This window comes from Agelaius phoeniceus, chromosome 29 (genome assembly GCF_051311805.1).
Source record: "Agelaius phoeniceus isolate bAgePho1 chromosome 29, bAgePho1.hap1, whole genome shotgun sequence".
In the NCBI taxonomy this organism is placed as follows: Eukaryota; Metazoa; Chordata; class Aves; order Passeriformes; family Icteridae; genus Agelaius; species Agelaius phoeniceus.
The window spans coordinates 4,515,934-4,538,502 of NC_135293.1; the positions used below are offsets into that span (position 1 = coordinate 4,515,934).

The window sequence follows — 22,569 nt, forward strand, 5'->3', positions numbered from 1 at the left end:
CGGGGCGGGGCCGCGGCCGTGCCTATAAAGGCGGCGGGGGCGGGGGCGGCGCGTCCCCCCCCGGCGGCGGCGGAGCGGCGCGGAGCGGAGCGGGCGGCGGTGCGGGCTGCGGTACCACCAGCAGCGGCGGCTCTGCGGGGCCGCGCCGGTGAGCGCCGGCCCGGGGGGCTCGGGGGCGGAACCGGGCAGGATCCGGGGGGGCCGCAACCGCCTGACCCCCCCCTCATCTCCCCGCAGGTCTCGGCCACCCCCGGACTCCCCTCCGGCTCTGCCCGTCCCTCCGCCTCCCTCCCCCCCTCATCCCCTTTTTTTTTTATTTTGCCGCCCCCCCTCATTTCTCCCAGCAACGCCGCCCCCCGCCCCCCCCCGCAGCAAGATGGTGCAGAAGAAATCAGAGATCCCGGGATTCCACCGCTCCTTCAAGGTAAGGGGCCGCTCCCCGCCCCCACCGGGATGCTCTGGGGGGCTCCGGGGCCGGGCTGCCGGCAGGGCCGGGCTGCGCCCGCATCGCTGCCTCCCCTGCCCGGCAACGGAGGGGGCCCGGCCGCTTCCTGCCCCACCCCCGAAACCCCCAAACTGAGGAGCTCCGGGGGCGCTGCCCCCAAACCGTGCGGGGGGACCCCCCTGTCCCCCCGTGCCGGAGGTTGCGGTGCTGCCGGGGGTTGGCTCAGTGTCTCCCCCCATGCCTCGGGTGGGCGCTGGGATGCTGCAGCTCCCGCGGGGATCCCCCGTGGGTGCCTTGGCTGCACTTTCCCCCCGCCCAGCTGCACCCCCTCGTCCTGGTCCGGCTGCGATGTGGGGGTGGTTTCAGGGCTCCCCAGACCCGGCCCGGTTGGACCGTGCGAGGCTCGATCGCGCCCGCCCCGGGATGCCCTGGGCACCCCAAACCCGGGCCCGTCACCCCCCCTGTCCCACCTGCCGCTGTCACCTCGGGGGGTGCGGGGGGTCCCTGTGGCCCCGCTCCCTTCGCTTCCCCCCTTCCCGAGCCGCCTCCTGGCTGTGGCTTGGGGGGTTCTTTGTTCGGTTTCTCTCCAGCTCCGGGGTGCGGGAGGGTCCCCCTAACCCGCCCCCTCCTGGTGGTGACCCCCGCTCCCGCTCGGGCGGCCTCTGGCCGGGGTTTGTGTCCCCCCGCGGTGGCTGGGGATGGAGGCGGGGGGGACACCTCGGCTGTGCTGATGGAGCCCGTGCGCAGCCTCCCATCCCCCAGACCTTTGTGTGGCAGTGCTGCGGCAGCTGGCAGGGCCCCCTGGCCCCCTATTGCCCCCCTGTGCTTCCCCTGCCCTCCCGTGCACCCCGTGCCTCTCCCGGAGGCCCCGACTCCCCCATCCTGCCGGGGCTCGTCCCGGGGGGGCAGCAGCTGCGGGGCGATGCTGCGCTCCCCAAATCCAGGTTTTGAGGGGGAGGAGAGCTGGGAAAATGCAGCACGGGAGAGTTTTGGTCCCGGAGATCCAAAGTGGTGGTTGTTGGGGGAGTGATCCTGCCCCCCGTTCCCCTGGGGACCCCCGGCCCCCCCAGGGCTGCAGTAAACAGGCGCCTTCTGGGTGTTTCTGCCGGTGGCCGGGGCTGGCCGTGCTGGGGCTGGCAGCCGGCCCGGGCACCGGGCGGGTTTGGGAACGCCGCTGGAGCTGCCACCTCCACCCAAACAGATTTCATAATCCTGGGGAGGAGGGGGCCCTTTTGCCCCTAGCACTGCCCCATCCCACGGGTGGCTCAGGGGAGCAGGAAGCAGAGGGTCCCCATGTCCCTTTGGGTGCCACTGGGGTTCAGCATGGGGGAAGGAGCAGGTCCATGTCCTCCATGGATCCCAGGGTGCAGGAGGGTTTGGAGTGAGGCCTGATCCTGCTGGGTCGGGGGTGTCCTGCAGCCCAGTGGACACGATGTCCATGGAGCAGGCTCTGGCCTCTGTGACCTTGCAGGGAGCTGGGAGGACATGGAGGGGTGGCTCTGGAGCCTCTCTTGCCCTGTGACTTCTCTTCCTCCCCCTCCTACCTCACTGTGGTTCAGGTTTGGGTGGAGATTTGGGGTTGGGTTGGTGTGGGCGGCTGTGGTCCCTCTCATCATCCCCCATGTGCTGGCCCGGGGCTGGCTGGAGGAGTGACCCTGCAGCACCATCCCCATCAGGAGATGTGGTCAAAGCCTTCCTCCTCATCCTCTGCAGCTCTGCCGTGTCCCACCATGGGCTGGTGACCTGCACCATGGGGTAGTGAGCAGAATGTGTCCCAGGAGCTGCTGGAGCATGCTGGGCTCAGGGTGGCAGCTGGTGGTGGCTGATCCAGCAGCTGCCACCTCACTCCTGCTCTTGGCTCCCACAGGGGCAAAACCCTTTCGACCTGGAGTTCGACCAGTCCAACCACCTGGAGCCCGTCTTCAACTTCGAGTGCCCGCCCCGTCCCGGTGAGTCGCCAGGGGCTCCCTCCCAGCGCGGCCTCTCCCACCCTGCCCCTGGGATCTGGGCCCTGAGGGCTTTGGGGGCAGCCCTGGTCGTGCTGGGGGAGCTGTGGGTGGACAGGGATGGCTGACACTGCTGGCTTTGCTCTGGCACAGACATGCCTTCAAGTCAACCCATCGACATCCCTGATGCCAAGAAAAGGAACAAGAAGAAGAAGCGCTGCAGAGCCACCGACAGCTTCTCGGGCAGGTTCGAAGGTGAGTGGGGCTGCTCAGGGACCCCAGGGGCTGCCCTTGGCCTGGGGCAGGGCTGGGCCCTCCTGGTGTCCCCAGGCTGTGTGCAGTGGGGCCAGCAGCTCAGCTGACCTCTCCCCTGGCAGATGTTTACCAGCTGCAGGAGGAGGTGCTGGGAGAAGGGGCCCACGCCAGAGTCCAGTCCTGCGTGAACCTCATCACCAACAAGGAGTACGCAGTGAAGGTAAAGCTGCCCTCCTCCCGCCCTCTACCTCAGTTTCCATTCTGTCCTCCACTCCTGGGGCTCTCCCAGCTCCCAGGACCATCCTGTGCTGGCCCAGGACTGCAGTTCTATGGGCTGGAGGGAAGGGAGAGGGGTGGGGATGCAGCAGTGCTGGGCTGTGGTGGTGGCACATCGACCTCTGCCACCACCCAGCTCGGGCTCCTCGGTGACCCCTCTCAGCCACACTCCTCTCTCTGTCAATGAGGGCAGGCCAGAGACTAAATGAACGCTCAGGATGTGTCTGGGGACTTGGGGCAGGGTGGTGCTGGTAGGATGGTTGTCTTCTGTTCACTCTAGGAAGGTCTCTCTCATGCGGGTGCTGGAGGAGGTTGGCGTGAGCTTTTGGGGTCAGCATGGTGGTCCCGTGGCCCTGCACCCCACAGATTCTGAGCCATGGCAGAGGGGCTCTGGGATGGGCCCTGTGTCAAAAAGCAGCCAAATGCCAGGGGAGCTTTGCCTCCCCCATCGCTCCGTGGGGGCCTTTGGGTGCCCCAGAGGAGAAGCCGAGGCAGCAGGGAGGGCTGTGCTGCTGGAGTGCTCTGTGTGCCCCAAAGGGCAGTGACAGCACCCATCCATCTGCCCTCCCCACCGCGTGGGGTGTCCCCCTGTCTGCCCTTGGCACGGGCAGCGAGCCCCGCCGTGCCAGCACCCAGTGGGGCATAGGGCCCTTCGCTGCTCCAGCGTCACACGGAGCTCTGCTGGCCCCGGCCCCGGAGGGAGCGGCTTGGCACGGCCGCTGCCGCTTGGCACCGGCGCCGGGAACAGCCTGTTCTGCTCCGGAGCCCCGCCCGGCCCCGCGGCTCCCCGTGCCCGAGGGGCAGCGGTGCCCCCGCCCCTCCCTGGCAGCGCTCAGCCTCCTCCTCTTTGCCTCCCAGATCATCGAAAAGCGCCTGGGACACATCCGGAGCAGGGTTTTCCGGGAGGTGGAGATGCTCTATCAGTGCCAGGGACACAGGTACGGGGGGCATCCCCCACGGTGGGCACCGGGAGTGGGCTGGGAGCTGATGATTGGGACGCCCATGGGTCACAGCCAGCCCGCCCTCTGCCCCACGCTCCCTGCCCCTGCCCCCGCTGGCCGCGGTGGAGCATCCCCAGGGGACATTCGGTGGTTTGCCATGACGGCAGGCAGGGCCTCGGTGGCCAAGTTGGAGCCGAGCCGAGCCCCTGCTGTGTGTGGGGCGGGCCAGGAGGGGCTGGGAGCAATTAGGGAGGAGTGAGCCGGGCGCTGCAAGCCCCTCTCCCTCCTGGAATTCGGCCAGGGGGGCCCTGGCCGTGTGGTTTCAATCACTGTAAGCCCAGTTTTCCCATCCCACATCCCTCCCGGGGTCCTGTGCTGGATGGGGCTGGGGGGGGGACCCCAGGAGGTGTTTGGGGGGATGCTGGACTGATGCCATGGTCCCTGCAGAAATGTGCTGGAGCTGATTGAGTTCTTCGAGGAGGAGGAGAGGTTTTACCTGGTGTTTGAGAAGATGAGGGGAGGTGAGTGCAGCCCCAGGGTGGGGGGAGCTGGGGCAGCAGGACCCCCACGAACCCCAGCTCTGCTCTCACCTGGCCACAGGCTCCATCCTGACCCACATCCACCGGAGACGCCACTTCAACGAGCTGGAGGCCAGCGTGGTGGTGCAGGATATCGCCAGCGCCCTGCACTTTCTGCACAACAAAGGTGAGCTGGGACGCCCCAGGTGCCACCGAGGACACCCTGGGGTGCGCTGGGCCCTCCCGGGGGTGTCACTGCCTCCCCCCATCCTCCTGCCCAGGGGACAGTGCCCGTCCCAGCACGCAGGGTCAGGCCCAGCTGCATCACAAGGCTTTCTGTGGTGCAGATCCTGTTCCTCCAGTTTGGTTGGGATTTGGGGCCAGCAGCAAATTTTGCCTTTTGCCAGGGCGCAGGCAGTGATTTGGGGTGGGGAGGGAGGGGTCCCTGTGCCACCCCCAGACTTTACACTATAGCAGTTCTTGTAGGAGGGGGATTTTTACCCTCATTGGCTCTTTTGCCCCCAGGGATTGCACACAGGGATCTGAAACCAGAAAATATCCTGTGTGAGAGCCCAGACCAGGTGAGCGGGGAGCAGCCAGGGTGGGTGCAGGGTGTGCTGCCTGGGGGGGGTGGGCACAGTGGGGTGATTGCTCAGGTGGGGGGTGCAGGAGGGTCCTGCCAGGGACACACACACGCCAGGTCCTGTCAGGGACACACACCCCCCTCCCATATGCCACAGCACAGCGTGGTGTGAAGCATGACACAACCTGGCATTGAGCAGCTGTGGCCTGAAAACACGGCTGTGGTCCCCGGGGGCTGCCGGCTGTGGTTCCTGCAGGATGCCAGGGGGGGTCACCGACCACTCCCCCTCTCTCCCCAGGTCTCCCCAGTGAAGATCTGCGACTTTGACCTGGGAAGTGGCATCAAACTGAACGGCGACTGCTCCCCTATCTCCACTCCGGAGCTGCTCACCCCGGTAAGCGTGTGAAGCCCCCTCCATTGTGGGGTCCCCGGGCACCCCCCAGCTGCCCTGCAGCCTCCAGGAGCAGGGCTATGCACGGACACCCCCCTGCTCGTCGCTGCTGTCGCTGATGCAGCGCGTCCCCCGTCCCCCCCCCGCCGTGGCAGGCGAGATGCGGTTACATAACGCGGGGGGGCCGGGGGCTGGCGCAGCGCCCGGGCTGCCGTGAGCCTTAGCAACAGCCCGAGCGCTCGCCGAGCCTGCCGGGAGAACTGGGTCAGCACCGGGCTGGGGGGCCGCGGTTCCCCGGCTCGTGGGCGAGGGAGAGGGGCCGAGCCTGTGCGGCGCGGCGTGGGCAGCCCGAGAGCTGCCGGGTGTCCCCGTGTCGCGCAGATGCCATCTCCCGCAGAAAGCCGCGCTGCCCTTATCGCCAGCCGCAGGTGCCCCCTGCGCGGTATCGCCCTGCACCCCGGATTCTGGGGTGCGAACGTGCCGGGGAGGGCGGAGCCGAGCCCGTGCGGGGCGCACAACAGCCAGGACACCCCAGCCCCCTCCTTCCTCCGCGTCCGCCTCCTCCCGGGGCGGATCCGAGGTCCTGGGGTGTCCCGAGTTTGCCCATTCTCAGCCGGGATCGGGCTGGGGGGGTTGTTTTCCTGCGGTGGCATCAGCTGCTGGGGCCGGCCCCTCGTCTGGAGGCCTCTCTCGTTACGGGGCGATTATCTGCTGGCTGCAGCTCTTTTCTGCCCTGGTCACGGGGCCTGTGTGGGCTGCGGGTCATGTGCTGGAAAGCCCCAGAGTCCCTGGAGCGATAGGGGAATGGGGCCGCTGGCTCTGCCTCTCCCTGCACAGGGTTAACTCCTCCCGCCCCGGATCCTGCGCGGCGGCTCCGCCCGTGCCGGCCCGGGGAGCAGGAGCAGGCACTGCAGGCTCGTCCCACCGTGTCCCGTGGCCGCTCCCAGGCGCTGGGGCTGTCCCGCCGAGCCGGTTGGGTGGTGACAATGCTGTGGGTCCTGTGGGTCCGGCTGTGCTGCACCGTGGGGGTTGCACCCTTTAGGCTTTTTTTTTTTTTTTTCCTTCGGGGTGGCAGCTGCTGTTGGGTGACCCCAGAGAGGCGGGTCTGTGGCATTCTCTGTGGTGGGAAACCCAGCAGGGCGATGTGGCAGGAGCAAACCTGGGGAGCACCTTCCATTCAGAGGTGCAGCCCCTGAGATCTGGCAGGACCCTCCCAGTCCCCCCTGCCCCGTCTGTCCCCACCCCTGGGGCTCACCCCCTGCCCTGTCTGTCCCCACCCCTGGGGCTCACCCCCTGCCCTGTCTGTCCCCACCCTTGGGGCTCACCCCCTGCCCTGTCTGTCCCCCCCCTTGGGGCTCACCCCCTGCCCTGTCTGTCCCCACCCCTGGGGCTCACCCTGCCCTGTCTGTCCCCACCCCCGGGGCTCACCCCCTGCCCTGTCTGTCCCCACCCTTGGGGCTCACCCCCTGCCCTGTCTGTCCCCACCCCCGGGGCTCACCCTCCCTGTCCCCACAGTGTGGCTCAGCCGAGTACATGGCCCCAGAGGTGGTGGAAGCCTTCAACGAGGAAGCCTCAATCTACGACAAGCGCTGTGACCTGTGGAGCCTGGGTGTCATCCTGTACATCATGCTCAGTGGGTACCCCCCCTTTGTGGGCCACTGTGGCTCTGACTGTGGCTGGGACCGGGGTGAGGCGTGCCACACCTGCCAGGTGAGTGGGGGACCCCAGCAGCGCCCAAACCCACCCCCAGTTTGGCTGCAGCGCTCCTGGCTGAGGCCTTGTTCTTTCTCCCCTTGCTCAGAACATGCTCTTTGAGAGCATCCAGGAGGGGAAGTACGAGTTTCCTGACAAGGACTGGGCACACATCTCCTTTGGAGCCAAAGACCTCATTTCCAAGCTGCTGGTGAGAGATGCCAAGAAGCGGCTCAGCGCAGCCCAGGTCCTGGAGCACCCCTGGGTGCAGGGGGTGAGTGTTGATGTCCCCTCCCCACTCTCTGCTCCCAAAATCCGGGGTGGGGAACATCTGTCTGCACTACCCTGGCTCTGACTGGCTGCATTTTGTTGCAGTGTGCCCCGGACAATACCCTGCCAACCCCCATCATCCTGCAGAGGTGAGTGGGCTCCAGCCCCCTGAATCCTGACTCCACTCCTCAGCACTACTGTCTGTTCCTTCTGCTTTTTGGGGGCTCTGCCACCACTCTGTGTCTGGGCAGCCCTGCCACTTGGGGTTTGATTTTTGGTGTCTGAGCAGTCTGGCATGGCCAGCACGTGAGGAGGGACACCTGGATATTTGATCCCAACCTCCCTCCAGCCCCCCACACCCCCCTGAGCCCGTGCCTCCCCTGCAGGAACAGCAGTGCCAAAGAGCTCACCTCCTTTGCTGCTGAGGCCATCGCTGTCAACCGCCAGCTGACACGGCATGACGAGGACGAGGAGGAAGAGGCGGAGGAGGAAGCACGACCCATCATCATCAAAGCTACCTCACGGGCCATGCAGCTCTCCCCCCCCTCTGAGTCCAAGCTGGCCAAGCGGCGGCAGAAGAGCAGCCTGGCCAAGGCAGTGGCCTCTGGGCAGCACCTGGTGGCCCCGCTGGTCCTGGTGGCCGACCAAGCCTGAGTGGTGCCCCTCACACCTGCTGTACCCCATGTCCCCCCTTCTCCTCCTTTCTTTCTTCCCCTTTCCCTCCCTGACCCCACCGTTTCTGGCTAGTGACAAGATCAGGACTCGTCCCTGTGGCTGGTTTCCAAGGTTTTGCTGATCTTGTAGGTCTGGGGGTGGGAGGGTTTAAGATCTTTTTTTTTTAAGGTATAAAATCAAGTGTGAGGTTGCTTCACCCAGGGCACACTCAAGGACATCTGACAGACACACGGACTTTTGTTTCCCAGCTCTTGGTTTCTCCTCTGACATTTTCCCCCTCCCTGACACCAAAGGACTCTTTGTATCCGCGGCTGCTTTGACGATTTCAGCTCATTTCATACTGTGAACAAAAGACCCTCGGTCGCATTTTCAACAACGGGAGTTGTGTTTTAACCTCGTCCCTCCCCTCGGAGCTGCAGGTTTCTCTCCTTGTTGGGGTAGATCCCACAAAAACCCCTTCCTAGGGGTCTGGGAGGCACCTCCCAGCTGTGGGAGGTGTGGGGAGCCCCTGTGTCCTGTTCTTGGGGGTGTCCCCAGCTCAGCTCCAGGGGGACACAGTGCAGGGAACAGCTCGGGCTGGGGAGAGACGGTGCCAGCAAGGGAGCAGTGCCCAGCCCACCTTCTCTCCTCGGCATCCTGCTTCCAGAATAAGCTATTCACCTCTTTTCTTTTTGCCCTTTTTTTTTTTTTCCCTTTTTAATTACTGTTGGTTTTAAACTGCCAGCTGTGCTTCTCTACAGGGCACAGAGAGATGTCTTCCTTTCCTCCCACGCTCCGGCTGGTGGCTCCCTGGGCATGCATGGGTGCTCTTGTGCCAGGTCAGGTGTTGCACCCCGGGTTTTGGAAGGGCTGGTGGCTGTGCCCCTGGGGGAGGTGCATGGGGGATGAGGTGTTCAGGGTGGCCAGAGCAGCCAGAAACACTCTCTGGGAATTGTGTGCTCTGTGCAAGGCAAGGACCCCCTTACAGAGCATCAGGACCTGCTGCAGGACAGTGAGACCTGCCGTGGCTTCAGGCTGGCCCCGAGGCTGCCGTGGCAGGAGGGTCAGGGGGCACAGAGGGTGCCCAATGCCCCAGGGGTGCCAGTGGGTGAGCAGTCAGGCTGGTGGCAGCACCCAAAGGCCAGGGCACGGGGGAGCAGCCTGGGGACAGCTCGGGATGTGGGGCTGGAAGGTTTGGGGTCAGAGCAGCAGGGTGTTCAGCAGGGAGAGCTGGTGTGGGTGGTCATGCACGTGCATCTCTGCTCACGTGTGTTCAGCCATGCATGGTGTTGTCCTTTCCTTGGAGTTTGCTTCGGGGGGGGAAGGACTCGGGATGCTGAGTTGGGGCGAGGCCCTTGGTTGGTTTCTGGGTCTGTCCAGGGGAGCTCAGGGCCAGACCAACCTCCAGATCCCCCTGACACCCCCTGCTCCCTGCCACAGGCACTGCTTGGGGTTGTGCCACCAAGCTGTGCCTGCTGCCAGCCCCCATCCCGCTGGGAGGGCAGTGCCTCCTTCACAGCCTCCTCCTGTCCTTTCTGACTCAGTGCTTTGAGCTTTATATTTTGCAAAAGCAGCCTCGGCCCATCGTGTGCACAGGTGAGGGTTTGGGAGCTCTGAGCTGGGGAACAGACTTCCCTGGGTCTTCAGCTGAAGACAGTTGCTGTCTCTGGAAAAAAAAAAGAAAAGAAAGTTCTCCTTTTTATTTTAAGACTGCTGACAGCAATACTATGCAATATATGTTGTTTTTTGTTTCAGGGAGGTGTGTGTGTTATCTTGGGAGATGATGATCTCGGGTGTTGATGGAGTTTAGGGCAGGGGCCATCTTCTCTCACCCTTCCCAGCCTTTCTGCTGACCCAGGGGGCTGGGGAGGGTGACTCCATCCCCATCCCACCCCCAAAACTGCCTCGCACTTGTGATCTCCCTCTCCCCTGTGTGTCCCCAGTCCCACTGTGCTGGGTGGGAGGAGCAAGGCAGTGGTGAGGGGAGACCCTCCCCGCAGGCACCAGGACACCCTGGAGAGGCCTCCTTTAACAGGAAGAAAAAAAAATCCATCTTGATTGTACGTTGTTACTTTTTATAGCTTATTTTGTTTTATCAGTTGTAGATAATTCCTTGTTGTCTTATATTAAGAAATACTTGAATGATGTACAGTACGCGATGCCTTGAGCTGGTATTGTGAAGCTATCGTTGATGCTGCACGCTGCAGCCTTTTTTTAAAAAACAAAAAAATCATGGGAAGGGGATGGCAGGGGGATGTCTCCAAAATTTATCTGTCCCCCGTGCTACTTTTGTTGGCAAACTGAGTTTCCCCTTTTCCCCCACGCGTAAGAGCGATCTCTTTTATATCTCTAAATATAAAGTACACCACACACTCTGGGGAAGGCCTGGGTGAGCCTGCCTGTGTCCCGTGAGTGTCCTCGGCCGGGGATGTGCAGCCAGAAGATGCTGTGGGAGTTTGTGGGACTTGGAGGATGTGCTGGGAGCATCTGAGCTCGGCCTGGGCTCGGCTTTGCATTTTGGGTAGGGTTTGGTGTGGACCCGGCGCTCCTGGCGTGGTACTGGGGGGTGCCCCAAGGCCAGGTCTGTGCATTGGTAGAGAATCTTTAAATGCCTCTATGGACTGGAAAACCTCCAGCCTGGCTGGTGGCAGTGCTGGGCACCCCCAGGTGCCCTGGCAGGGCAGGCATGGCTGGGGACACCCTGTGCCAGGGCCAGACGTCCCCTCCCCGCTGCCAGCGCCTCTCCCGGGGCGGTTTCCAGACAGATGCTCCCGTGGTCCAGCACCAGCGACCCCCTCTCGCCAGCACCCTTCCTCCTCCTCTTCCTCTTTCCAAACTTTCCCCCCCATAGAGCATCTATCTTGGAAACCAACTTCAAAAATATTTTTTTTTTTTAAGCTGGAAATGTTAAGTGTTTTTGCTTCCTCCCCTTCCCCCCCACCCTTCCTCCAGCCAACTAACTCGACTTAGAACTGGTTAGAAATGTTTACTGTGAAGCTAACTCTTTTTTATCAAACCAGGAGAAACTTTCTCCACTTTACAATTGATGAAGACTGCCAAAGCTGGTTCAACAAGAGTCACGTTAACGCACTGTTGGTTTGTGCAACAGCTGCCTCTGCTCAGGGGCTGGCTGGGAAATAAAATAAAATATAAAAAAAAAAAAAAAAAGACAAAAAAACAAAAACAAAAAAAGGAAAAAAAAACAAACACACAAAAAGAAGCACTTTACTGTATGTACCAGGTGATCTGATACAGCTGAATTGAAGTTTTCCTTTATAACAATTGTTGATGCCAGAATTTTGTATTCTGTTTTGTAAGAATTTAATAAAAATGCATTGAGACCTATATGGTGGGCAGGTGGCTGTGGCAGGTGGGGCATGTTGGATGAGGGGTTTGGGGAATTGGGTGGCACTCTGTGCAGGGGCTCCTCTCCCCATAATCCTTCCCAGCCCACTTGTTCCTTCCCAGCCTGCTCTGGCCCAGGGGGCTGGGATGTGGCTGGGGTGGGAGGCCAGGAATAGGGGCTGGCAGAGGCTCAGGCCCTGACTCACTTTTCCCAGCGGATGGTGTGATCCTCTCAATCCCAATGGGAGCTGCAGGTCACGGGGCAGGGCTCTGCTCCCTGCCAGCTGCACCCAGCGGCCTTGGGACTGCCCTGCCACCCCCAGAGACACTCCTGGCACATCCTCCCCGCCCCTCCATGGGTCAGGGGCCAGAGGGGGACACTGAGGCAAGAGGAAGGTGTGGTGGGATAGGGAAGGCAGTGGGGACTGGAGGCTGGGGATCAGGGTGTGGGAAAAAGGCTGTAGAGGCCCTGCTGAGCTTTCTTACATGGACAAGGCAAGACCTTGTGGCATTTAAAATAAAAATTTAAAATCTTGACTTCTCCTGCCCTGCTGCTATGCTGGGGGATGGAGCTGGATCCCTCTGGATGCCATTGCCATGGTGCTGCTGCCCTGGCAGAACCCCATCCATGGCACCCCAGCTTTGGGGAATGGGCTGTGGGCTCTGCCATGGAGCAGCTGCTGCTCCCAGCTGTGAGCTGAGAGAGCCCCACTGCAACACTGCTGAGGATCCAGGCTCACTGCTGGGTAAATGCTGCAGCTGCTTCTTGCAGCATCTGGATCAGGACAGGATGGCCCCAGAAGTGTCCCTTCCCTGGCTGTTCCAGGATGGCATGTGCTGAGAACAGAGCTGGGGTTCCCTCCATGCTGAGGATGAGGAGCATGTCCCATCCCATGGTGCTGTTCCTGCCTCTGTTGAACAAAACCATTGCTCCCTCCTGGGCCTGGGGCCACCAGCTGGTGACCCTGGACATTTTAGGAGCATCCAGTTCTTGGCTCTTCTTCCTCTCTTGCATGTTGTTTCATCATCATTGGGCCCTCAGCTGTGTGCTTCAGAAATCTTTCCTCTCCTGCCTTTTGCTCAAGAGGTCCTCAAAAAGATCCAGCTGGATCTCAGACAGGTGTGTCAAAGGATCCAGCTGGATCCCAGACAGGTGTGTCAAAGGCAGCTTTGCTGCAGATTCTGGTTTAACTTTAAATCTCTGAAATTCCTTTACATGGCCCCTCTTCTCCCCTTTCCCCAGTTTCCCCAACCCCAGAAAGTGCCTGGCAGTTGGAAACCATTCCTGAGCACGTGCAGAGAAGGGCAGCTCTGAAAATAACCCAGCGCTGGGTTAAAATAACCTGTGCTGCTCTGGTGCTTGAGCATCAGCCCAAAATAGGCTCTGCCGGGATAAGGGCACTATAAATACCCTGGTGTGGATTTGCTCTGGAGGAAAGCCCCCAACTGCAGCAGGAGCAGTGCCCATGCTGGCCCAGAGGGAAGGGGACACTGCAGAGCCCCCAGGGTGGCCTGGCTGATGTAGGGGTCAGCCAGGCTTTGGGTGATGTGGTGGCTTTGTGCCAGCCTGCCTGGCTTCAGCATCTAATGGAGCCAGCAGGTCATGGTCGGATCTGAGTGGCTGCAGCACTGGTGGGGTCACATCTGCCTTCAGCCCAGGGCCCTGAGGCACCTGGACAGGAGCAAAGATGAAGTGTCCTCAGTATTTTGGGTCTGAGCCCAGCTCTGCTGGTGACAAATGATGACCTGGGTGATTAGCCAACATTTTGATTCAACGTCTGCCCAAAAAACCACCCTGGAGTGAGTAACATGCATTCCCTCAGACCAGGCTGCTCTCCTGAACCGTCAGTGAACCCCAAACCCACACTGGACAACGTGGAGTGGAAGGTGTGAAGTGTATTTTGATGCAAAACAGCTGCTTTGGATCAAAAAAAATATTTAACTTTCCTTTTTATGCTTTTAAAATGTTTTCTGGGATAGGGCAGAGATAGAAAGAACTCCAGTGCATTTTGCAGAGAGTCATGCCTCCTATCCAGGCAACCCAAACCAGCCATCTGGGGTGGTTTTTTTGGTAGGATGTGCCATTTTGGTGTGGTTTTGACTGGTGTGTGCAGGTTCTCCCTCTGAAGTCATCTCAGGGAGTGAGTGCACCTCAGCAGAGCCCAGCACACAGGTCTGGCCCTGCCTGTGTTTCCTGTAGCTGCTCCCTCTGCACCAGGAGCCTCAGTGGCACCAGCACAGCATGGCATGGCCTGTTTCCTCCACTGTCTGAAGGCCCTGGTCAGCCTTGTTTGTGGTTTTGGATGGTGAAGTGTGAATTTTGGAGAGCCATGGGATGCAGGTCTGGCTTTGCCACAGGATTCCAGCTCTGGTGGAATTGCACAGGCAACGGGAGCTGTGGTCAGTCAGTGGGAGCAGAGCAGGGTCAGGTTTTCCCAAAACCCAGGAGAGCTGTGCCCATGGCTGGAGTGGACCCTGGGCCTCAGGAGTCACCTCCTCAGCTGGCTGGAGGTTTAGATCAGGGTTTTGTGCTAAGGCACAGGGTTTGGCAGGTCCCACTTTGCCCTCCTCTGGCTCACACCCGGGATGTCTCTGTCTTTGCCATGCAGTTTTCCTCAGAGCCCCCTACATCCTCAAATGCCTCCTTTGAGGTGAGCTGCTCTGCCAGGGGAGAGCTGCATCTGCCTGGCTTTTGCTTTGAACACACATTTGCAGCTTTTGCTTGGATCACACATTCTAAATGGTTTTTTCTGCCTCCACAAGGTGAAGAAAGGCCAGATGTTCTCTGCTTTCCAACTCTGAGCACTCTGGTCCCACTGGTTTCATTCCAGCTGCTCGGAGCCTTGTGAGACCCTTCATGTCCAGCCCTGGATGGGGTCAGCCTTCACCCCACCAGCTGAACCCCAGCTGTGGTTTCCCTGCCCAGAGGGACTGCTGGGATGAGGCTTTTGCTCACCCTGTGAATGGCCCAGCTAAAACAGCACTGCCTTTGCCCAGGGCCTGATCTCTGAAGGAATCTGTTGGCTACCAGACCTGAAATAATGACACCAAGCCTCTCATAGGAGTGTTTGTTCCCAGGTTTATTTTTGGGATGCTAAAGTCTCCTGTATGACACTCCTCTTTTTATTCCTCTGGTCTAACACACCCCTGATCACCGTGGTGCTGGTGCTGGGTCATGCAGCAAACCTGTAACCCCATCCCACACACCAGGGTGAGTGTCCCACACAGGTCCATTATCCCTGAGATCCATGGCTGTGTTTCCTTACACTGGTCCTGAGTAAAGCCTCTGGCTCCTGCCACAACACAAATCACCCCGATTTACTTTACCACGGGCTGAATAAACAGGATCTGTCAGATGTAGGGTGGCAGGGCTGGCACGGTGAGCACAGCACAGAGCTGGTGGTGCTGGAAGATCAGGATTGATCGGGTGCAGAATCCCCTTCCCAGGTGATGGAGAAGCACCACAGTTTATCGAGGGTGAATTTGCTGGCATTTTGGAGCAGAGAATGCTGTATTGAAGAAACTTCAGCCCATGGGCTGGGCTGGATGATCCTGCACCTCCCAGGCAGGGCAGGAGCCCCTCAGTGGCACTCCTGGAGCTGGATCCGTGTGGGATGACACAGCCCGCAGGCCGTTCCTGCCAGGCAGCAGCCGGTCCAGCCACCCAGCCGGGCACTGCGAGTCTCCAGCTCCCTCTAATGTTTGTGGCCCGAAAGAAGCATCCGCAAGCAGGACAGGCCTGAGCAGCGAGCCAGGCTGCACGGCCCCCAGGGAAACGTGTGACGCTGAAATCGGTGGAAGCAGCTGGGCTAGAAAGGGGGGAGTGATGTGCCGAGGAAATGGTGCTAAAGAGTAAAGGATGCAGCATTTTACGAGAGAATACGGCTGTACTGAATGCCTGGTTATTATTAGTAAATGAAAGATTTCACAGGAAAAATGATTGTTCCTCTGAAAAACACTATTTCTAATACTCTAAATAGATACTCGAAAATGCTGTGTTTCCAACCCTGGAAGTGCTCAAAAACCATGTGGTGACATAGTTTAGTGGTGAACATGGGGGTGATGCTGGGGTAACAGTGGACATGATCTTAAAAATGTTTTCTTATATTAATGATTCTATGGTTCTGTGGTTCTCTGATTTTAAAGGCTCCTACTCATTCCTGCCTACACTGAGACTGTTAGGACAAGAGCTCTGCATAGGAGTTTCCCAAACTTGTGCATGGGAAATGCACCTTTAACAATGCAGCAAGGAACATGACAGCACAGAATGCAGCAGAAACGGGTATTGACAACACAATATACAAAGCCAGGCTGGACTCAGTCAAAATCAGTGATGTAGCAGCATTGCTGTGTCTGGCCATAGTGGCTCATGGGGAGATCCCAGAGCTGTGCGAGGGTCTGGAAGTGTTAAATCCACACCATCCACACAAACAGCACACCATCCACACAAACAGCACACCATCCACACAAACAGCCTGTCTCTGTGTGCTGCAGAAGCTGTAACACCAAGGCCCAGGAAGCAGAAGGGGCAGCCAGGCCATCTCCCCTCTGACACATGGACTCACAGAGCACACGCCTGCTCCTGACTGGGTGTGTGTGCAGCACAGATCAGGGGATGGATAACAGAGAGAGGGGGAATGTAATTACCCTGCAAAGAATAAATCACTTTAACGGTTCAGTTACTGAGATCACAGCGAGGCAGTGGCACAGCCTCTTAATTAATCTTCTGCTTTGCAGCCGGCTCCTGCCCCCACACCATCTCCACCTCACACTGCCTGGCAAGGAAATGCCATCGGTGGGGACAACACTGGCCAGTGGTTTCTGGCTGAGCAGGTCCAGCAGGAGCAGCAGGTGAGGGATCAGGGTGCTGTGGCTCCCAGGTTTGTGCAGGGTAATGCCTGTGGTGGGCTTGGTAATATGGTGCTCCAGGCCTGTGTCAGCAGCAGCCAGTAACTCTGATTATTGTGAGGAATTGCTGGGCATGCAGCAGGGGCCTGGGAATGCTGGAGGCCTGCAGAGGAATGGCTGCTGTGTGAGATCATGAAGGGAAAACCCTCAATTCACCTTCACCTCCACAAGGCCCAAACCTCCCTGGCTCCTCACCCCCAGCACTGACGCCCTTCAGCCCCTTAACTCTCAACATCTTCTCTGTGAATTGCACCCCATTTCTCATCCCTTCACAAACTGCTCTCTGGGCTCCCTCATCCTCCTCAGAATAACCCCTTTCACAGGATGCTCCCCTTATCCCTCAAAATTACTCCTCAGAGATTGCTCCCCTTTGACCCCCTCACATTGCTCCTCGGGGAATGGCCATTATCTCCAAACTGGTTCTCAGGGATTGTTTCTGTCACACCCCCACACTGTTCCTCAGGGAACCTCATCCCTCAAAACTGCCCCTCAGGGATTGCTTCCCTCACCCCCTGCCCCCCTCATTGCTCTCGGGAAATCACTCCCATTTCCCTGCTCCTCCTCCTTCCACCCCAGGGATGTGGCCTCCTCCTCCTCAGGGATCACTCCCTCATCCCCAAAACTGTCCCTCAAGGATTGCTCCTCTTGCTGCCCCTTCCACATTGCTCCTCAGGGAAATGCTCCCTTTTCCTTAAAACTGTCCCTCAGGTTTGGCCCCTCATCATCTTCAGGGATTATTCCCTCATGGATCATCCCTTTACTCCTCCTCAGGGATCACTCCCTCATCCCCAAAACTGTCCCTCAAGGATTGCTCCTCTTCCCACCCCCTCCATGTTGCCCCTCAGGGAAATGCTCCAGGCCTCAAAACTGTCCCTCAGGTTTGGCCCCTCATCATCTTCAGGGATTATTCCCTCATGGATCATCCTTTTATTCCCCTCAGGGATCACCCCCTCGTTCTCAAAACCTTCCCTCAGAGACTGACTCTCACCTCCTCAAGGCTCACCCCCTTTGTCTCTCAGACTGCCCCTCAGGGATGGTCCCCATCCTTTTCAGGGATCAGCCCTTCAGGGATCATCCCATTACTTTCCCTAAGGGATCATCCCCTCATCCCCCAAACTGCCCCCAGGGATCGCCCATCAAAATTGTCTTTCTCATTCCTCCACACTGGTTCCTCAGGGTCTCATTCCCTCTTGCCCAAAAGTGCCCTTCGGGGATTGCTCCCCTCTGCTGCTCGTCAGGGAAATGCCCCGTTACCCTCAAAAGATCCCCCAGGGATCGCCCCCTCATCTCCAAAAGTGCTCCTCAGGGATGGACCCTCATCCTCCTCAAGGATCGCCCCCTCAGGAATCATCCCCTTAGGTATCACCCCCTCACTCCCCCTCGCATCGCCCTCCATCCTCCCCCTCCGTGCCGGCCCCGCCCGCCGCCCCACGCCCTCTCCCCGCCCCGCCGCCGCCTCCGCCGCTCCCCCGTGCCCGGCCGGCGGCGGCGCCCGCCCCATGCGCCGCTGCTGCCCGGCGCTCTGCATCCGCACCGCCATCGACGCCACCGCCATCGACGCCACCGCCGACATCTCCGCGGCCCTCGCCCCCGTCCCCGTCCCGCCTGCCGCCGTGTCCCGCCCGCCGCTGCTGGTGCTGGTGCTGCTGCAGCGCCGCCCCGCGCCGCCCGCCCCCGCGGCCCCGCCGCACAAGATGGCGGCCGGAGGGAGCGGCGGCCCCGGCGGCCTCTCCTCCTCCTGCCCGCAGCCGCCGCCGCCCCCGCCGGGCAACGGGGCCGCGGCCGCCGCCTGCACCAACGGCGCGCCCGCCTCGCCGCCCGGCCTCACCTACAACCAGAGCGGCGCCGCCAACCCGCCGGCGGCCAGCGGCGGCGCGGGGGGCCCGGCGGCGGCGGGGGCGGCGGGGGCAGCCGGCGGGGCGGGCGGTCCTGGCGGGGCGCTGCAGCGGGAGCCGGTGTACAACTGGCAGGCGACGAAGCCGACGGTGCAGGAGCGGTTCGCGTTCCTCTTCAACAACGAGGTGCTCAGCGACGTGCACTTCCTGGTGGGGAAGGGCCGCGGCTCCCAGCGCATCCCGGCGCACAGGTGGGGCGGGGGGCGCGGGGGTCCCACGCGTGGGGGTCCGGGAATGCGGGAGGGATGAGGGGTGTGGGGGCACCCAGCCCCATGGCCCTGCGGGGTGGCCGCGGGTCCCGGGCCTCGGGAGGGTCATGGGGGCCGGCCCGATGGGCCTGGGGTCGTCCCCTCACTCTCCCCACACTGATAAAGGGAATCGCCTGTTTATTTGACAAAAGTGCCCCTCAGGCATCGCTCCTCCTCCTGTCAGGGATCACCCTCTCAAGCCCCAAATTGCCCTTCGAGGATGGCTCATCTCCCCCTCCTCCCCCACCCCCCCGTTATCCCCTGGGGGAATTGCTCACATATTCCCTCCGGGAATTGCATCTTTTCCCCTTCACTTCCCACCGGAGATTGCTGTCCTCACCCCTCTATGTTGTTCCTCAGGGAATCACTCCCTTATCCCCCAAAACTGCTTCTCAGTGATTGCTCCCTTTGCTGCCTCGTGTTTCTCCTCAGGGAACTGTCCCCTTATCCCCCAAAACTGCCCCTCAGAGAATGTCTCCTTATTCTCAGAACAGTTCCTCAGGGATGGCCCTTCATCCTCTTCAGGGATGGCCCCTCATCCCCAAACTGCCCCTCAGCCATGGCCCTGGGAATGCTGTGGGTTCTCCTGCAGCCTCGGGGTGTGATGTGCCATGGAGGGGGGTACAGTGGTGCAGGGTTTGAGCTGCTGCACCTCCCCTGTGAAGAGAGAAAAGGGGGTCACATAACTGCACCCCACATTTCACCCCCTGCTCAGGGACACGTCCTGAGCACAGGACCCCCACTGTGGTCAGTCAGTGCTGTCCCAGATCTCTCCTAGCCTTGGGTCAGTGTTGTGCCTCTCCTCAGGGTCACCAGCTCAGGATGCATCCAGGGTTTGGGTGAGAGTGTTTTATCCAGAGGGATGGAGTGAGTAGGACAGGCGCAGCATGGAAAACCCCACATCCCTGGGTGTCACTTGGAAGTAACTCTTGGTTTGGTGGGAAGCAGAGGAGAGGAGGAGTAGTCTCCCTCATCTGCCTGATCCCTGCTGACAGGGATCACCAAAATCTGTGAGACCACTGGGGGTGGAAATGAAGGAGCAATGGTTCAAGACCCCAAATTTCAGGTGGAACATTTTAATTTTAAAATGACCTTTATTGAATCTTTTCTGAAGCCCTGTGTTTTGTGGGTTAATCCACTACCGTGAAGAGCTGTGTTGAGAATGACACCTGGGCCTGAACAACCCGTGGTGGTTAATGCTTAGGGCTGAGCTGCCATTTAAGAATTTGCAGCTCAGAGGAGCTGGGAATCGCCTCCACCTGGATGATGCAGATCTGATGTGGCTGATTGACATTCAGCTGGTTCCTTGGGGGAGCTCCAGTGAATCCATGTATGCCACCCTCTTCGTCCCAAGGAAGAGCTCAGAGATGGAACCAACTTTAACTGGGTGAGGGAGGTTCCTTGGTGTACCTGGAAGTGGTGCTTGGCAAAGGGAGCCTTGTTCCAAACAGTTTCAAATTATTGCTTTTCTCCTAAGTGCTCATGTTACTGGAAGTTCCCCCTTCAGATTTCCCCCTTTTCTCTCACTTTAAGAACAAACCACACTTGTTCTAGGCTGGTTTTAGAGTTTAGGGTGTCAGCTTTGCTCTCTTATAATTTGAAGCTTAATTAGTATTTGGGTAAGCTTGGTCCTGTCCTGAGAACTAGGCTTGCTGGGTGGGGACAGGTGCTGTTCAGCCCAGAAATAAATGGAAAATAAATGAAGATTTGAAAAAAAAAAAATCGTCCCTGAAGTGAGATGCTGCTTAATTGCTATGAAATTCATCTGGTGCTCTGGGTGGTAAAGATAGAATGGAGTGTGTCATGGTGTGACATCCCACCTAAGGGTTCTAGAGATTTTAGTAAAACTTGTCCGTGTGATGTTACAGCTGGGATATCCTGGTGATTTATGAAGTACTGTGGTTATTTCAGAAATAAGAGAGCCGAAAATAAAACCACCCAGACCCCTCCTGTGCTCAGTTTTCCCACAGCACCTCTACAGCTGAAGATACTTTGGGTTGGAATTGAGTTGCAAAGCAGCCATGGGTTCAATTGGAGAGGTGCTGTTTTGTTTCAGTGGCCAGGGCAGGTGTTGGTGCTTTGTCAGATGTCTGAAATCATAAACTCATGGAGTTATTAATGCTGGAAAACACCTTTAAGATCATCAAATCAAATCATCAGCCCAGCACCACTATATTCACCATGTCCCCAAGTGCCACATCCATGTTTTTTGAACACTTCAGGAATGGTAACTGCACCACCACTCTGAGCAGCCCATTCCAGTGCTTTACAACTTTTTCTGTAAAGACATTTTCCCTAATATCCAATCTAAACCACCCCTAGCACAATAGTGCACAGTTCCCAGGTAAGTATTTCTGCAGTCTGGTTTAATTGTGTAAATTTTTAAACCAGGCCAGGTACCAAGCATGGGTGCAGGAGGAGCAACTCCTAAATAGAGTTCTTGGACAGCTCCTTGTGGTGCCTTAAGGAATGGTCTGCAGCATCCTGCCTGTCATCCTTGATATGACTTCATGGTGTGCTGGGAATGGCTTTAGCAGCAGCCTGGGAAGCACAAATAACCCAAGAGATACAGTCCTGTGGGAGCTGGAAGTGATGGTGATTCCTGGTCTGTCTTCTCCTGGATGGAGCTGAGGGAATGTGGAGGGTTTGTAGGTTGAGGTAATGAAGTGGGGTGTGCCCAGTGAGCACAGGTGATGTTGTCCACAGGTGCTGGTGCCAGAAGAGGTTTCTGACAGAGCTGTAGGTTCAGGTGTGTTTCTGAGTGCACCTGGAAAATTCAGTTAATGGCCCTGATCTGAAAGGAGGGGAGATTTAGATTAGGTATTGGGAAGGAATTGTTCCCTGGCAGGGTGGGCAGGCCCTGGCACAGGGTGCCCAGAGCAGCTGGGGCTGCCCCTGCATCCCTGGCAGTGCCCAAGGCCAGGCTGGACAGGGCTGGGAGCAGCCTGGGACCGTGGGAGGTGTCCCTGCCATGGCAGGGGTGGCACTGGATGGGCTTTGAGGTCCCTTCCCACCCAAACCAATCTGGGATTCTGTGGCTCAGCAGTTCGAATCAAGCCACAGAAACAGACAAAAGAAACCTCCCAGAGCAGCTAAGAGCTGCTAAGCAGCTAAGACAAAATAAAACATTCATTTCCTGTGTGAGAGCCCAGTTTGAAGATAAAAGGTGTGAATGGGTTTGACTGAAGGGTCACCTGTCCAGCTATCTGCAGCCCTGAGAAGATCAGGTGTTTCCCACATGGAGGAGACTCCAGACCCTGTGGAAGTTCCTTGCCTACCTTGGAGCAGGCCCTGTCTCTGAGCCTTCAGCTCATTCCCTCTTGCTGCTGAATCAGCCATGAAGAAGATGGGATGGCCTTAAATTTGTTTTTGACGTCAAGGCCAGGCCGAGCAGCTGCCTCGAAGCTTCATGGCACCAGCATGGCCAAGGTCAACACATTGATTAGACCCAGCAGTAAGAGGGGAAGGTTTTTTGTCTTTCTCCAGATCTGCTTCAACGAGCACAGTATCAATGGGATTAGAAATGTCTAAACCTCGTCAGCCAGGAATTCCATGGGTCTCATAATTAAACTTGTTAATTGGCCAGAAAATAGGGCCTGAGAGTGAGCAGGGCGAGCATGTGGGGATGCAGCCCTGTGTGTGCTCCAGCCTGGGAGATCTACAGCTTGGTGACAGCCTGAGTAAGACTTGGCTGTTGTTTCCAAGAGTCTCTTCTGAGCCCATCCTGGCTTTTCTCAGGCATGCATTCACTCACAGTTCCTGTGTCCCATGGCTCCTGCTTCCATGCAGGGCTGCTCCTTTCACCCAGGGTCTGCATCCTCTGCAGCCAGCACACCATCATCATCAGCAGCAGCTTCTCATCACCTCTGGTGGCACCGAGCTCCAGCATGTCATGTGTTGCTGTGTTCCTGTGCCAGCTCTTCTGGAATAGATATTTTAAGGTTTCTCTGCAGTGGTACAGATGGAGGGGGGACCTGTTCAGCAGCAGTGGGGTAGCTGTGGGTTTGAGTGGTTTCTTTTGTTATTGGTGTTACTGTAGTGCCTGGAAAGGGAGCAGCACTGCTGGGTGTGCAGATGAAACCAGGTGACAAGGGGTGCCAAGGTGAGCATGAAGCAGTGAAAGTTGTGACAGGAAACAAAATAGCAGAAGGAAAGACATTTTCTTGCAGGCCTTCCACAGCCTGTAGTCAGCTTTGGATCCT

At 58.9% G+C, this 22,569-nt stretch overlaps 2 protein-coding genes and 1 long non-coding RNA gene across 8 annotated transcripts in view; 2 read left to right on the forward strand and 1 right to left on the reverse strand.

The window, feature by feature from the left end:
• Positions 1 to 16,186, forward strand: MKNK2 (MAPK interacting serine/threonine kinase 2). Of its 5 annotated transcripts, none has more exons than XM_054650329.2 (15): positions 1 to 148; positions 238 to 424; positions 2,313 to 2,394; positions 2,545 to 2,646; positions 2,769 to 2,866; positions 3,781 to 3,860; positions 4,311 to 4,384; positions 4,464 to 4,568; positions 4,907 to 4,962; positions 5,263 to 5,358; positions 6,871 to 7,065; positions 7,157 to 7,321; positions 7,423 to 7,466; positions 8,733 to 8,810; positions 16,054 to 16,186. In XM_054650329.2, the coding sequence occupies exons 2-15, from the start codon at positions 377 to 379 to the stop codon at positions 16,169 to 16,171; spliced, it is 1,341 nt and encodes a 446-aa protein (XP_054506304.2). In that variant the 5' UTR covers positions 1 to 148; positions 238 to 376; the 3' UTR covers positions 16,172 to 16,186. The 5 variants fall into 5 exon arrangements, with proteins under 5 accessions (XP_054506304.2, XP_054506309.1, XP_054506306.1 ...); XM_054650334.2 differs by lacking the exon at positions 16,054 to 16,186 and adding an exon at positions 14,080 to 15,430; XM_054650331.2 differs by lacking the exon at positions 16,054 to 16,186 and adding an exon at positions 10,992 to 11,316.
• Positions 15,203 to 17,856, reverse strand: LOC143696160 (uncharacterized). The gene is made up of 2 exons (XR_013185574.1): positions 17,759 to 17,856; positions 15,203 to 16,327 (listed from the first exon to the last, which is right to left on the reverse strand). It is a non-coding gene; the product is annotated as an uncharacterized LOC143696160 (long non-coding RNA).
• The window catches only part of BTBD2 (BTB domain containing 2), a 27,666-nt gene continuing 21,421 nt past the window's right edge, over positions 16,325 to 22,569 (forward strand). For both annotated transcript variants that reach the window (XR_013185572.1, XM_077191547.1), the window contains exon 1: positions 16,325 to 18,310. Coding sequence is in view for 1 of the 2 variants with exons in the window: in XM_077191547.1 (XP_077047662.1) it covers positions 17,139 to 18,310 (1,172 nt within the window). In the remaining variant the exon portion in view is untranslated. The remainder of the gene's footprint in view (positions 18,311 to 22,569) is intronic.